This window comes from Apus apus, chromosome 13 (assembly GCF_020740795.1).
Source record: "Apus apus isolate bApuApu2 chromosome 13, bApuApu2.pri.cur, whole genome shotgun sequence".
NCBI lineage: Eukaryota > Metazoa > Chordata > Aves > Apodiformes > Apodidae > Apus > Apus apus.
In genome coordinates this window covers 8,609,848-8,625,561 of record NC_067294.1, presented here as the reverse complement: position 1 = coordinate 8,625,561, position 15,714 = coordinate 8,609,848, and the positions used below count along the sequence as shown (strand labels likewise).

Sequence of the window (15,714 nt, the reverse complement as noted above, 5' to 3'; positions counted from 1 at the left end):
AGCGTCCTCTGTAGAGCTCAGTGTCTGATGACACCAGAGGCAAACAGAACTCGAGGAAGCACAAAGTTGAGATTGTCAGAGCAATACAGGGAAGAAGCCAAAGCAGTCAGGAGTCACAGGTTTCCACACAGCATTCACCAGTAGGTTTCATGTAAAAGTGTGCAGTGGGATTAAACCACTAAAACTGGTCCAGAAAATGGGGAAAAGCCTGACATTGAAATGTCCTCTGGGCTTGGGGGTGTTTAATATAACTCTATAAAAGTAGGACAGCCTTCTTAAGGGTAGAGCTGTTTGTCTACCTTGGAGTTGTTTTTCAGTTATTCTGGGGTTATTTACTAAGCATGTGTTAATTAGATGATTTTTTTCTGCTCCATGGTGATGATAAAGTGATGGTCAGGCAAAGACAAGCACATTAAAGAGGAAGCATTGAATTTTTGTGGCTTAGGGGAGAGGTAGAACAATACCAGGTTTAAAGTGCCACTTAGAGACGTGAAAGGTGGTTTTAAGGTAAGCTTGACTGAGCTGGCTGCTCGCTTGGCCATAGGTAGAGGAATGGCTGAATAGATGGAGATTCCTGTGGGAGGGAGCACCAAGAGATCATCTCATGAACTTGGTCCTTGCCAGAGTGCAAATGTGTTCAGTAACTGTCTTCAGTGTGAGGGTGACAGACACTTGGGTGCTGCTCAGTTTACTGTTTCATGGCTTCTCAGGTGCCCCTTGCTGACTGTCTTTCTCACCTTGGGTGAGACTCAGCAGCTTTAAAATGGTCAGGTTACTCTCAAAGACCATTCAACTGTGACACTAGGAAACTCTTTTTTCAAGTAAAAAAAAAAAAAAAGAGGCAGCAAAAGGATCAGATGCAAGCTTGGATTTTGTCCCTGCTTCAGTGAACTCTTTTCACTCTTGCCATGAACAGAAACAGTTGCAGGTGCAGCCTTAAACCCTCAGTCAAGGATGCATTGAAGAACAAACTGCATTTCCAGTGGCTGCTCTGACTGTAACATCAGGGGTCTGCAATTCCCTGCTGAAATGCAGCTGGTCCAGCTCCACGTGCTGCCTTGCAGCCACTGCTGCTGCCCTCAGCTCTGGAGAGCAGGACCCGGGTCTCAAGCAGTGCCAAGGGCTGATGAACTTGGATGTATTTCCCACTGGTGGTGGTGCAACCCCAGCCTTTGAGACTTGTAAAGGCACCAGTATGTATCAGAGAGCTAATATATTAAAAATATAAATGTCCTCTCTGCTTCCTTGTTTGTCTAACTTATCTTTACAGCCTTATCAATGTTTTCTGAGTGTACAGTCATTTGTCTTACAACACAAAGAGGAGGAAGAATGAGGTGAATCATTTAATTCTTGATATGTGGGATTTAGAAAACAATACATAGTTTTTTATATTGAGCCAAAGGATTTTTTTTCTCTGCTTATCTGCATGACGTGTATCAACACTCCCCCATCTGTGACTTGAAAAAAAACGAACACCCCAACTTTTCCTTAACACTGTGTGTACCTAAACTTCATTCAAACACTTTATCAAAAAAATCTATACCTTTCAAAATTGTCTGCTGGTCATTTGCCTTGGGTTACATTTTTCATATGCTGCATTTGCTAGAAAGGCAGGTGGATGGGCTGAGATACTCTGTCAATCTTGAGGGATGCTTGAGGATGACAAGGCTCAACCCACTGATTTTTTGAAACTGTTCTCTTTTCAGAAGAATATTCAAATGATTTTTAACCACTTTAAATGCTTCTCAAAAAATAATCCAGAAATTATTATACAAACTGATTGTATCAGTCTTACAGGTCTATTTAACTGGCTGATAGCAAAAGAAACAGTTTGGGAACTGAAAAAAATTTCCTCAGACTTCTATATTTAAAGAAATATAATTGTGGTAACCAGCCATTTCATCCATGAGTCTGTTCATGCTCAGAAATGTTCATTCTCTTGTTGTAATTTGATGCTTAATACAATTTTATTTGATTTTTTTTGCCATGCTCTGGTCGTGTGCTCTCTTCTGATCAACAAGGAGATATGAAAAAGCAGAAAGCAGCAGTGGAAGGGAGCCTGTCTCCAGCTGGCAGACATCCCTTCAGCCTTGGAGGTTTTTCCAGATTTTCACCAGCTGAGGTGCAGCCCCATAAGTTTAAACATACTGTGAATTTGCAAACAAAGAGCATTCACATAGTGTCTTGCTTCTTGCCTGTTTTTCATTCATAGAAGCAAAACCATAATGTTTGGAAATGTATTGCTTTCTGCTCTTTTTTTCCACACCCCTTTCTGTTCCTTTCAAGGTTTAGCTGCAGCACCTGCCCCAGGGGCATTGCTGAGGGTGGCCAGTCAGGGCCCCCTGGCCAAGTGCTGGACCTGATCAGTGGCACAGATGGTTTCACTTACACCAATGAACGTGGGATCCATGCCTATAATGTGTCAGTTCAATGGACAGAATGTGCTTTCTGAGTGACAACCCCCTGGACTCTCCCTGTGCTTTTCCAATTTATCCTGCTGTTCTACCCCTTCACTTGCTGTTTGTGCTTGGGGGGAAATTGTGAAGATTTAGCAGAGGAAAAAAGAAAAAAAGGAAGAAAATAGCTGGAGTGGAAATCCAAATGATGCAGCATATTCAGATGGCATAAGTTTGTTGACTGACAGGATTATAATAGAGATGGCAAAACCACTTCATTGTTCGTGGTTAACTCAGATGAACTCTCCTTTGCTTGCATCATTCGGGAGTTCTATTTACATTTCCAGCACTTGTTCCTCTTTGGGAAAACGGTCATGCTCAGTCTCTAATGGCAGTCAATCCCTTCTGCAGAGAACATGGGACACCCAGGGACTTGGGAACAGCAGTCACCCCGGTGACTAAGGAGGAAGGCAGAGCAAGAGGCAGCCTGAGCTCCCAGTGCTGCCCGTGGCAGCATCCCAAAGAATGGCAGCCGGATGCTGAGCAGGCAGCGCCCGATTGGATGTGAGTGATGCATGTACCTTCTGTTGACATTTTATTTGGCAGAGATTTAATGCTAGCTTCCCAATATTGCCATTTTCCACAGGCTGTATTCAAATGTATGGAGAGAAGGATGGTAAAAAGATGCAAAATATGAAATAAATACCAGAAATATTTCTTTGCTAGGCAAGCACACACAGTCTTCACTGACAGCATCAAGAAAGTGCATCATAGCCTGTTTCAAGACTATAAGAGAGACAAAATCTTTGCAGGTATTAGTGTATTCAGCTCTCCTGAGACAAGAGTTACCAGGTTGCACATGGGGCACAGTCCCCAAACCAGGGGATGTAAGGGCCAGAAGATCAGGTAGAACACAGCAGCTGTCATGCATGTGTTAACATGTAAAGTAAATGTCTGCAATACTTTGCTGGTGCAATAGTTTGGGGCTGGTAGAATTTCTGGTATCTACCTCAATGCCTGTGAAATAGTAAACCCCTGTCATTCAGCAGCATGCTGCTTTCTGTCAGCACCAGCCGTGCTTCACCCATGTGCAGCTGCAAAGAATCAGCCAGTGGTCTCATTAAAGCTCAACTCTGCAGAATAAATTACATTGTTCCACTTTCTTTTGATGCTGCCTATGAAGGAAGAAGTGTTCAGTGATTATGATGCTAACAGTTTGTCAGCTACAGAAACTCTTGACATCCTTTTCCTCCTATTCCAGCCAAGTGTTCAAAGTACAGTGCCATGATGCAACCAGTCTCTTTCCCTGTTCTCTCTCTCTTTCCTACCAGGGAGAGCAGTAGATTTTCCTTCTTGGCTTGTTTTACCCTACCCCTCAGAAAGAAAATTCCTTGTTGCTGCCTTATTTACAAGGTATTTTTTAAAAAGGAAACCACCCCAAACCCCAGAGGTTCCTGGTTTTCTTCATATAAATGAAAGTAATCACCTTCACTTTTGTTTTACAAACATTATTTCTCCTATGAATTTTTGCTAGGTTTTTGGCTGATAAGGTGAAATGTGGGAACACCATTTTTGTCTGCTCTACTTGCTCCTCTTCTGCATTGCTTCATCCCATGTTTTCACATGGAAAGAAATCCTTGCCTGGGGATGTGATACATCAGTGTTTCTTGGTTCAGCTAATGGGCAGAGCGATGGGCTGGCACCTCCAGGAGCAGCTGCTTTCTCATATATGTCATTTTCTGTGTATAAACTTCTGTGCCTCTAACTCTCAAAGGAGGGCAGAAGCAGGTCCCAGATCCTGTCTGAAAGGACTGTGGAGTCATGGGCCGATGGGGATCTCACTTGCAGCCCTGGGGCTGGAACAAGAGCCCTGAGCCCAGGCTTTGGCCTTTTACTCAAGGAAATTCTGCCTCAGTTACCTACTGCTCGGGTTAGAGCTCAGAAAAATCTTTATTCCAGTCCTCCTGATCTCTGATCATGAGCGTAAAAGGAAAATACCACTTGCTTATAGCCAATCCTCCCCAAAATACACAATTGCTATGTTACTTACCAAGGGGAGGGAAATGTAAACATCAGAAGTTAACTACCCTCTTGTCAAGAACGCTTTGTGGTCTATGGGCATGTCTGTCAATCTTACAAAACAGAACTGAGGGGAGTGAGCACTGGAGGCATGTTCCTATGATAAATTAATGAGATTTGGCAGCTCACTGTGAAGAGATGATCCCTGTGCTTCATGAGAAACTGTAACCTGTCTCTCCAGCCAGCCTTGCCACAGCCTTGTACTGTGGTTGTATCCAGGATGCTTATCCTTCTGTAAACAAGCTCTGGAATGCAGCTGTCCAGGGATCAGATTATCTTCCTGGAGGCCTTTGTATTCCTCTTTGCTACCTACTCTGTAGCATGCAGCAATTGTTCATCCCAACCATATTGAACTACTTTTCCCAGCCCTGATAGTTAGTCAATTACAATATCTTTCTTCTGCCTGTAAGTTTTTCTTGGCAATGATACTCGGTGGTGGCTGTTTGAAATCCAAGGGACAGCCATGACTGGACTTGATGATCTTAAAGGTCTTTTCCAGCCTTGGTAATTCCGTGATTCTGTGACCTCCCTGCTATTCTGGGGCTGTGGGTGCTGCCAGGTGACTGGTAGCTTTAAAATGCCTCATCTGCTGTCCTTTGGAGATGTGTTCAGCTCTTCCCCTGGTTTATATAACCTCAAAGCAATTTGCTTTCATCGCAGAACATGCTCATTCATCCTATTTTAACTGTGCATTGAGCTATAAATAATGTCTTGCTGATAAAAATCTATCGGGTTATTAAAATTTTTTCTATCTCCAGAAGATTTTCTCCTGACCCCAGCTCCTGAAGGAGGCTTTCCCAGCCTTAGCCGGGAAGTTGCTACATTGAGTTTCTCCTGCCTGGCAGCCATGAACTGATGTCAGTCTCAGGTCAGCTGCAACTTTTCATGCAGTTACCTCCTCCTTGTTCCTGCTTGGGCTGCAGTGAAGATGAAACGAGCACTCAGTGATGCACAGCTGAGATCACTGAAGTGTCGGGAAACCTGATTGCTCCAATTATTTCCTCTTCCTCTGACCAGCTGCAGGATAACATCTCTTGCATTACCTCCAAACCACCTTCCCTGAAGTATATTCACTTCAAAGAGTAATGGCCTGGGCTGCTGTCCAGCCAAATGTTCTGCTGTTTAGTGACTCCTTTTGTCTGCTGCTCATTGTAGTGTTTTCCTGCTTTCAAGTGAGTAACTCTTGCCCTGTGCAGCGGAGTCCTGACCTGACATCCTCCTCGTCCAGAAGCTGCCCAGAGCTGGAATGCAGCACAAACTGCTGAGATGAGAAGGGAAGGTATGTCCTCAGAGCTGATGCTGCTGTGTCTGGTCCAGGCTGCAGCACAGCAGTGAAATGGCTGCTATTTTGGCAGCTGATTTTCTGTGGTGCAGAGAAGTTTGCTGTAGGTTTGAATGCTGATGCTCTTCTGGGCAAGTGTTGTGATGGCAGTGGATGTGGGCTGCTGCAGAAGTGGAGAGACTTTGAAATGATTGAGAGTTAATAATGTTCCCAAATTTGAATAGTTCAGTGATGTTTTTTTTAAACAATTACTATAGTCTGCTCTTTTTGTTGTATATGTTGCTGGTCATCCTCCATAAAAATGTGTGGGGAGCTCTTTGTGGTACTTGCTTGTAGCCCTTTAGCATAGGTTGTAGGAAAACTCTGAGGCTCCTCTCCTGGGTCATGGAGAAGTGTTATGTTCCTTCATTAATAAAAACTATCCATAGGGGAGAGCATTATGTAAGTACCATAAACAAAATGGTTCAGGTTGGAAGAGGTCTCTAGCCCAACCACTGCTCCAGGCAAGGCCAAAGTCACAGTCAGCTCAGGGTGCTCATGGCTCTCCTTGTTTTCAGTATTGCCAAGGAAGAACATGCATAGCTCTCTGGTTCCTGTGCTGCTGCTTGGTCACCCTTGTAGTGAAGAATAATTCTTCATATTTGATCTCATTTTGATCCTTTTGCTGTCACCTCTGTGAAGACTCTAGCTCTGTCTTCTCTATAGCTTCATCACAGAGCTGCAAACATGATTCCCCCATTGCCCCCTCTTCTCCAGGCTGAAGAAGCCCAGCTCCTTCAGCTTATCCCAAATACCCTGTGCTCCAGACCCTGACCAGTCTTGTGGCCTCTTCTGGACTTGCTCCCATGTGTCAACATTTGTCCTTGCAATGGGGCCAAGGACATTTAATTCATTGCATAAGTAATGTGAAACTACGTTAGCCTTCACCTGCAGGGTACAAAGTTCAGCACACGGTCTTATTAGTTCAGGAAAGCATTCACTGGCATTACCTGAATCGAGTTCTATTTAATAAGTTCACATAACACATGGATATGTTTTCATATCAATACGCTTTAATCATATCAGTGACTTTGTTTGCTTAATTGCTTAGTTCGAATGGTGCCTTTGGGCATGAGGTGAGAGGCAGATCTTCAGTATGTTCTATAACAGTTTTTCCAGGTGTGTGGCTCAGTACAAATAGTTCTTGGCCACATTGTGACCAAGAGCAAGACAAAGATGGAAACTGCTGTTTGAATTGTATTTAGCAGGTATTTTTGAGTGATTAGAAGCAATTTGGTGAAACAGCTACAACTAATTCTTATTTCCCGCTTTTACATCAAGTATTTGTTTATTAAACAATGTGACAAAACTCAGGAATGTTTGGAAAAGTATATTAAATAATGTGTTATTCATTTATCAGCACGTTACTTACGCCGAGAAGTCGCACATCCGCTAAGAAAATTTCCCAACGTCAGTTTTGATTCTTCAGGGGAACATAAAATCTGTAACTGGCAAAAACTGTAGCGGAAAATGCAAACCAGGAAATAATTTGGGCAAGTGAAAGAGGATGTTGTATAATGGCCAAATCCTGCCCTTGTGTTAGCCTACAGACTTTCTGGTGGTCAGGACCCCATAGCATGTGGTAGCCCAAGGTGTGGCACTCGCCTTTGCTTGCTTACAGATCTCTGCCCTCCTGCTGGCTCCTGCACACACAAAGATTTTCCTTCAGCCAAATGGTCATTAGCCATATGCTGCATCTGACTTTGAAGATTAGAAGCCTGTAATGAAGTGGATCAAAGCATAAGATCAGTGGCAGGATTGCAGACCAAATCCTCTTTCTAACTGTTCTTCCAGGAGTAGCTAAGAACTGGGCAATCTGTCCCTCAGCTGTGGGATTTTTCTACACTGTTTTCAGAGGCAGGATAATCTGGAGCTGTAACTCTGGGTGGGGAGGCTGTGGATTTTGGCTGGAGGTTGTTCACGGGTCTGAAACCTGGTGACTTCTGGGTGTTGTTTTTGTGGCTTATTTGGAAAGGGTCCCTGAGAGGCTCAGGGGAGAGTGGGCTTCTCCAATCAGCACTTAATTGTCTCAGACTTGAGTCTCTAGTGTGTCTGTGAATGAGCAGTGAGAGAGTGAAGGCATGGATCTCCAGAACAGCAGATAGGTGTTGTGTTAGTCAGAGGAAATCTCCAGGCCAGTAGGTGCCAGAGCCAGTCCTGAACCCAGCAGCTGCAGTGGAAATTTTTTCTTTGGTGCATAGAGGCAACACATGCCAGGCTTTGAAAGGAAGGAGCTCTCTACCTATCAGGAGAGTGGTCAGTCCTGACTAGAGGACAGCACCATCCAGGGCAGGAAGCAGCAGCATGAGGACACCAGGCAGGACCTGTCAAAAGCTGCCAGGCTGGGGCTGGGAGGGCTCCCAGGATGATTCTCAGGGGCCTTGCTGTCTGGCTGGAGAAGGCAGAGGCAAAGTTCAGATTTGACCCAGAAAGATGTACCTCCCTCCAACTGTGCAGGGACTGTATGTGACCTGATGGAGGTCACAACTGTGGCATGTGACAACAGCCTCAGCATGCTGCTGTCCTTGCTCAGGGGGAAAGTCTCTGGCTTCCAGAAACACCATCCATAAGGCACATCAGGACAACGCATCTCAAAGATGTGCCAAATCTGTCTAAAATATTCATGCAAGCTCCCTGTAATTTATGGAAAGAAACCCAGCAACATAATTATTTTAATGCTTCTCCCTGTGAAGAAACCCATCTCTTTTAGGTAAAAATGTAATCTATAAATCCACACAGCCATGCTGCAGCCTTGATTACATGCCAGGGCCCAGGGTAGGGGATTCCATGCACTACTACAGTGCAACTTCCACATTTAAGGATCAAAGGATATCCTTTGGACCACTGTGATGTGTCAGACACCAACACAATTGCTCGTGCTAACTTTTGATTATTTCAGCCTCCTTCAGACCTCCTCTGAGGAAGGAGCAACTTGGAGATGGTACAAGGGCTGGAGGTGCAAGACAGGGCAATTGTGATGGGCTCTATGTTTTAAGTATCATTTTCTAAAATATCTGTGGAGGGAAAGGAGCTACTGTGCTTTCAAGCATAGCTGGTACTAGGTAAATAGGTTCCCAAATCTTCAGTGTCATTTGTTCTTAAGGTGGCTTGGCGGAACATTTTGAATTGGTTGAATTGGTGTTTAACTGTGACTGGGTCTGTAAATAAGTGCTCCCTGCTGATAAGGTTCAAGTGACATTTTTAGTGGTGTTTGACAGGATTTAACTTGTTACAAGTCTCTTACTGGGCTCTTCTAACCCAGGCAGTGCACCTGTCAAGAAGACCCCTTTTTAAAATCAAACCAGTGCTAAATACCATTAGCTTTATTGAGTAGGCACAGTCCTGCCAGACTCGCCCAACGAAGTGACACCTGGCCCATGTTCATACCTAGTGGTGAATATCTGGAAATATGAAAAAAAAACCCCACAACCCTCCAAACCAGAAAGGAAAACAGAGCTGCTCAGCCCGATCTGCATGCAGGATAGCATGGCACACTCTGCTGAAGCTGCTCCCTGATGGGACATGTGGCTCTGAGGAGATGAAGGAAGGACCTGCTGTTTACATCCCTCAGTATTTTATGCTCCTTGTGTTTCTGCTAGAATCCTAAAGAGGTTCCTTTTGTCTAAAAAGCTGTTTGTTTGGTTTTGACCACTGAGAACATGTGATACTTGTCTCAAGCTATTAACCAGATGCCCAGCCAAAATCAATTGCCTAGCAGACTCAGGCCATTACCTGAAAGTCAAGACCTCAATAAATATTACCAGCCTCATTGTACCAGTGACAGATTCTGTTGGTTGTTTTATGTTACAGTTGAACAGTTTAGACACTGCATTTGTATATATTTGTAGTCAGCCTTGGAGACACCATCTCATGAGCAGAGCAGGAGCAGGCAGCCTGCAGACTCAGGAAATCCTTCCACCATGACCACAGCAGGTGTTTTCGTGCTCCTCTCCTTCGCGCTTTGCTGCGTCCCGGGTGAGTAACTCTCCAGATGCTGCAGATGCTTCATGTCTGAGTCCTGCCTATCTTTACAAGGATGGGATGGTGGCTTCAAAGAGAAAAATCTGCTTCTGCCTGGGTACATTAGCAACACACAGGATGCAGGAGCAGATTTCAGGATGGTCTTAATTGGATCACTGTTTGTAGCTGGTTGTGTGTTGTATGTACAAACAACTGCAAATTGGAGTTCTGTGTTGGTAACTGGTGCTGTTACATTATTTATACTGTTGTTTTAACAGTTATACACTGCTTACACTTGTTGTTGCTGTTTGTACCATTGCAACAAATGGAAAAACACTTGACACAAGGCCGTAAGGAGATGGTCAGACCTCTGCTAACTAGTTATGAAAATAATGTAATGGCACAAGCAAGTTCTGTGCAGCAGCCTGGCAAATTTCCTGCAATGCTTTTGCTGTTAATGGAGAAACAAGAGATGAAAATAAGCCAGAGTCTGATGTTCTTGCTGTGTATTTACATCTGACGAAGTTACAAAGTCAAAGACAATTTTTTTTTTTCCCACTCAGCTGCTTTACAATGCATATTGCTGACAACAGATGCTGTATGTTTGCTTATCCTGTAGGTGACTATTTGCATTTATATTTATCTGTATTGACTCAGGTTTCTTTTCAGATGCGTAACAGCACCTCTTTAGGGTCAAAATGGATGTCTAAAAAAGATAAGGAAGGAAAAGCTATTCTATTTTCAATTAATTAGTCTACCTATCTCAAAATTTAAAAAAACCCAAAACAACAAAACTGTTCAAAAACATGTTTCATCACAGCCAGTAATAAGCAGCACTATTACACTTTATCAACTCAGAAAAAAAATAAAATACATTTCTTACATAGTTTATCTAGTTCAGGAAACCAATCACTGGAAATCATTCCGTTTAGTCTTGCGTAGAGGAATTTTACAACCAGCTTTAGCTGAGGTCTTATCATGTTGGCTTTGTTTCACACTTTCTGCCTCTCTTTTCTTTTCCAGATACTGCCTTTGGGGTTGAGGTGAGTGGACGATTTCTTTCTCACACTTTTCTTGAGTATGTGGCCTAGCAAAGCCAGAACCAGAGGAACAGGAAAGACCTGAGGCCTGTAGATGATTAGCTGTTTTTCACCTAATATTAAATCAGTGTCACTGTAATCAGGTTCTACTATGTAAAACAGTAAATTATACTGTTCTTGCTCTACATCTATTCTGTATATTAATAATGTAGTAGTGGTAATGATACAAAATTTCTGGATTAATTTATTTTTCACCAAATTTAAACTGGTCTAAGCTTTAAGCTGGTCTTATATGACTGGCTCTAAACTGATAGCAACAGACTGGTATCAGAACCTATTTGAAGGCAACCTACTGAAAGAATAAAACACTGTGAGATGCTCCAGCTTCCACACACCAGGTCAACTTGATCAGTGAGTTGAGAATGAAAGAGTAATAACAAAAATGCCACAAGAATATGAGAATGAAGTACCAATGGATAGCCCTTGTAAAATGATGTCAAGTGAGTGTGAGAGACCCCTACTGATTTACCCCATCTGGGGGTAGATCTAGGGGGCTTCCTGGCTGTAGCTGTCTCCTCCTCCTTCTCTCCTGCTATGTGGGGAGGGCTCTGCAGGATGGATTCAACTGCTACCAGCTTGACCCACCAACACGAGTTTGTGCTGTGGTAGAGAAAAAACCCCTGCAGGTTTTATCTGGTTAGTATCTCATGCAAAATGAGAGTTGTGAATCTAAAATGTCTTCTCCACCCTGTTGCTGTATGCTCCTTTGGCAGGTGGACTGCAGTACGTATCCCAACACTACAAGTGAGGAAGGCAGAGAGGTGGTAGTCTGCACCGAGACCCTCAGCCCCATCTGTGGTTCTGATGGAGTCACCTACAGCAATGAGTGCCTGCTCTGTGCCTACAACATGTATGTGCTCCCTGGGAGATCTCCAGCAGCAGTGCTTAGGACTCTTGTCACCACCTCTTTTCAACAAACAGTGATCTGTCATATGTCATTTGGGCCAATTCCTTCAAACTGAGCTTGGATATCGCTGCATGGCACTCTGTTGCCTAGACATCACTTTAGTCACTGTGTCTCTTGCTGCTGTGATTAATTCAGCTTTTTCTTCTCTAGCTCAAGGATCAACCAGATGACAGTCCCCAGGGTACACCTCATCAGAGCAAAGGAGAGCAAATGGGTGGAGAGATGCTCTGCTCTGAACTGCCCAAAATGGTCCTAAAGCTCTCAAGGTCTTTACATCCCTGCTGACCACTTAGTGCTAGCTGGCCAGGGAGGATGGCATTACCTTCTCAAAAATATATATAAGCCTGGCTGGTAGAGAGTCAGCTTTGTCATGTATTAGTTACATATTTCCAGGACCTCTGATGTAACAAAACTTCTTTGCTGAACTTCCTAACATTTATCTTTCCCTCTCCAGAGAATACGGAACCAATGTCAGCAAAGACCATGATGGAGAGTGCAAGGAAATTGCCCCTGTAAGTGAAATGAAGGGCAAAATAAGGGGCATGTCCAGCATCTCAGTGGCCAAAACCATTTATTGACTCCCCCAAGAAAAAAATTCAAACAGAAAGAAGAGGACATATGAGATGTCAGAATCTTGCATTGGTCATCTTCAAGTGAACTGTCATCACAGTGAAACACAGAAAAGCCTTTTCCTGCTGTGATGGAATCCTAGGTGGCCAAACAGCCCCACTCTCCAGATCTACTTGTTTCCTACAAGTGATCCTTCACTGGTGCACTCTGTATGTTCCCTCAACAGGTGGACTGCAGTCGATATCCCAACACAACAGAGGAAGGCAAAGTTTTGGTGCTCTGTGAGAAAATCCTCTCCCCTGTCTGTGGTACGGATGGGGTCACCTACGACAACGAGTGCCTGCTCTGTGCCCGTAGCCTGTGAGTACCGTGTGTAGGAGGTGTGTAGACCTCCCCTGTGAGGGAAAACAAGTGCTTAGCACTCCTGGCAGCTGTTCTTCTGAATATCAGGACTTCTACCAAGGCCTTTTCTGTAAGGCACTTGGACTTTGACCCTCCTATTTCCCTGGTAACTAGATCCTGTTTTCCTTCGTGGTTAGAAGGAAAACCGTGCCTTTGACCTACAGAGAGATCAAAGGTTTGGATGGGGATCTAACACAGGACAGAATGCTTCTCTTACCTAAGTGAAAAGGGTCTATGTAGCACATGCTGCCTTGCAGAGCACAGCAGCTAACCTAACCCAAGGTGTATTTACATTGTCCCACAGCCTAGCTCCTCATGCACTCTAGCATCCAGGACCTTCCCTTGTCCTTCACATCATGCTGTAAAAGGGCACTCCAGCAGGCTGTGGCACCACCTGAGCTGGTATCTAGAGCCACGTGCAGACAACCTAAGCTGGATGTTTCCTGTAGCCTGGGCATTGTATCCGGGGCTGGTCAGCGTTGCTGGGGTGTGGGGCTCAGCAGAGCAGGTTGTTCCCAGAGCTCCCTAACGTGGGTCTCTTCCCTTTCCAGAGAGTCTGAGGCCAGTGTTGGCAAGAGGTTCGACGGTGAATGTAAGAAGGAAATTGTTGCAGTAAGTGAACTGTGGGATGAGGGAGGGGGTCTCAGACCCACTGATGTCAGGGGAAGCATGGCCAGTGTTTGCAGCAGCCCCCAGACCAGCAGCATCCCACAGGAATGGAACTGCTGCTGTGTGTCAGCACAGAGAAGATTTTGCTTTCTCCACATGTAATGTGCATTATCTGTCCTGAAGTCAGAAAAGGAAGATGGTAACTGTACAGGAAGGGATCAGCAAAAGAGTAGTAGCAGAAATAATGCATCAGGGCAGAACTGAGAGTAAGAACAGGGAATAGCTTTTGGAGTCAGACCAATGAGCCATCAAGCCCATGATGCTCTGGTTGTAAGGACCGTATAGGAGAGAGTAAGAGTAGAGTATCTATGGCATTCCTACTCTTCCAGTCTCTAGCTATTTTCAGATAATGGACCTCAGCTGAGTGCAATCTCTGTTAGTGAGTAAGCCTTGATGGATTTCTCCTCCATGAAAATCCTCAGCCTTTTTCTGGACCCATATGCATTTTTGCACTACGCTGCCTCTCAGCAAGTGTAGCTCCCATTGAATGATGAAACAGAATCCCACTCTCACAGTATCTAGCTAAGTGCTGATCTTTTTGTTTTAAGACTATAGAAGAGACACTGGACCCTTATACAGGCATCAGCACCTGCACTTCTCCAGACATCAGTGTTTTTCCATTTAATTTCCTGGCCAGATTGGGAATGTGGTGCAATGTGATCACGAGCACGGCACGCTCACTGAGTGAACTGCTGCTGCTGAGAAGTGCTGTGGCCAGCTTATGATATGCATCTCTTGAAACAGGAAATTATGATCTATTTTTATATTATTAAATTCTTCTAGCATAGTAGAAACTGACACCTCGGTTTATATCAGATTGTGCAAGGAACTTAATTACTTTTAGTTAGATTGTTATAGTTAGCACTGACACTGTAGCTAGGGGTTGAAGCCCTTCTGCTATTGACTCCTTCATACCCTGCACATTAGCTGTTTGGTTTTTGTTTGGTTTTTTGCAGGTTGACTGCAGTGACTACCCTAAACCTGTCTGCTCACTTGAGTACATGCCCCTCTGTGGCTCTGACAGCACAACATATGGCAATAGGTGTAACTTCTGCAATGCAGTCGTGTATGTACAAACATGGACCACATTTGTGTTATCCTATAGGCACAAGTTTGCACAGTTGCCACTTTCTTGTTTGCTGACCAGTGTTAATTAGGCATTTGGAGCAGAAGAGAATACCAGACATCATGCCAACCATTCCTTTTTATTTCCTCAGAGCATACAAAGAGCTAAGTCTGCTTTGTTAGTGTGAATGGTTTGAAGACCACTAAGCTGAAGGGATTTTTTAGGCAAAATTAAAGTTTCATTATGGTTTCAAAAAAATACTTTCAGTCTAGAGAATGAGTTAAATAATTTCACTCATTTCTTAATGATCAAATAGTTAATGGGAGTATGAGTCTGCAAGTTCTTTTGCTCTGGGCAGGGTCCTGTCTGATGTCTTCCCTAGGAGCCAAGTAAAGGACAGATTATAGCAAGCAGGACTCTGTCTAATCAATTTTTTCCTCTCCTCACTTTCAGGGACAGCAATGGGACTCTCACTTTAAGCCGTTTTGGAAAATGCTGAGTATCAGTGCTGAGAGAATTCACCACAGGATCCCCACTGGCATATCCCAGCTAAAGATCTCACCTCAGTTCATCTCGCCCTCTGGGGAGCTCAGCTCACTCCTGATTTTCTTTCTCAATAAACTAAATCAGCAATGTTTCTTTTTCTTGTTTCATGTGCTGTCTCATGAAACATTTTCTTCTGTTTTGTTGAAGGATGGTGCCATGATGAATAGGTTATGTGCACATAGCTCTGGGATATAACAAGAACAATATCTTGCTCCCCTCCCTATCATAAAAGGCAGAAAATTAAACACAGATGCATAAACCTCACAGCTGTGTGACTTTGCACGTAAATGACAGTCAGCCTACACTAGTGTTCAGACCCCTTTAGACATTTGACATTGCAAATTCCACTGAAATACTGCTCTGAAGTGATGACCCTACCTGATCTCTCCCAAGGTATTTCTGGTGCACTTTCCCTGTGCAGGCATCTTCAGTAAAACCTGTTCAGACTGGTGGTGTGGGCACCAACAGCTGATCCCTGGCTATGTTTTTCAGACACCTGAGTGGGCCCTGCTCAGTTTCCCGGGTCTTCCAAAAGACAATAATAGGTTTTCCTCATCTTGAACTCATCCTTTAAAAATCTACAAGTGTTTTGAGATAAATGCCCTCCTAGGGATGCTTTTTACTCCAGCTTACTTGTCTTCTCTCTTTAATAACATACTACTCTTTGCCAGCCCAAAGAGCATTTCAGCAGTGTTTCA

General features: G+C 44.0%; 1 protein-coding gene across 4 annotated transcripts; it reads left to right on the top strand.

The window, feature by feature from the left end:
- Positions 1–2,773: 2,773 nt before the first annotated feature.
- On the top strand, positions 2,774–15,105 carry LOC127389976 (ovomucoid-like). 4 transcript variants are annotated; one of them, XM_051631068.1, is made up of 10 exons: positions 2,774–2,960; positions 5,631–5,754; positions 9,645–9,771; positions 10,780–10,799; positions 11,570–11,706; positions 12,218–12,275; positions 12,560–12,693; positions 13,287–13,347; positions 14,361–14,470; positions 14,924–15,105. In XM_051631068.1, the coding sequence occupies exons 3-10, from the start codon at positions 9,717–9,719 to the stop codon at positions 14,967–14,969; spliced, it is 621 nt and encodes a 206-aa protein (XP_051487028.1). In that variant the 5' UTR covers positions 2,774–2,960; positions 5,631–5,754; positions 9,645–9,716; the 3' UTR covers positions 14,970–15,105. The 4 variants fall into 4 exon arrangements, with proteins under 4 accessions (XP_051487028.1, XP_051487029.1, XP_051487032.1 ...); XM_051631070.1 differs by lacking the exon at positions 2,774–2,960 and adding an exon at positions 5,296–5,343; XM_051631069.1 differs by lacking the exon at positions 5,631–5,754.
- Positions 15,106–15,714: the final 609 nt, after the last annotated feature.

Coding starts and splice junctions, on each gene's coding strand:
- LOC127389976 (XM_051631069.1), top strand. CDS start 9,717: ATGACCACAGCAGGTGTTTTCGTGCTCCTCTCCTTCGCGCTTTGCTGC. Junction 12,694..13,286: donor CTGCTCTGTGCCCGTAGCCT/GTGAGTACCGTG, acceptor TTCCCTTTCCAG/AGAGTCTGAGGCCAGTGTTG. Junction 14,471..14,923: donor AACTTCTGCAATGCAGTCGT/GTATGTACAAAC, acceptor CCTCACTTTCAG/GGACAGCAATGGGACTCTCA.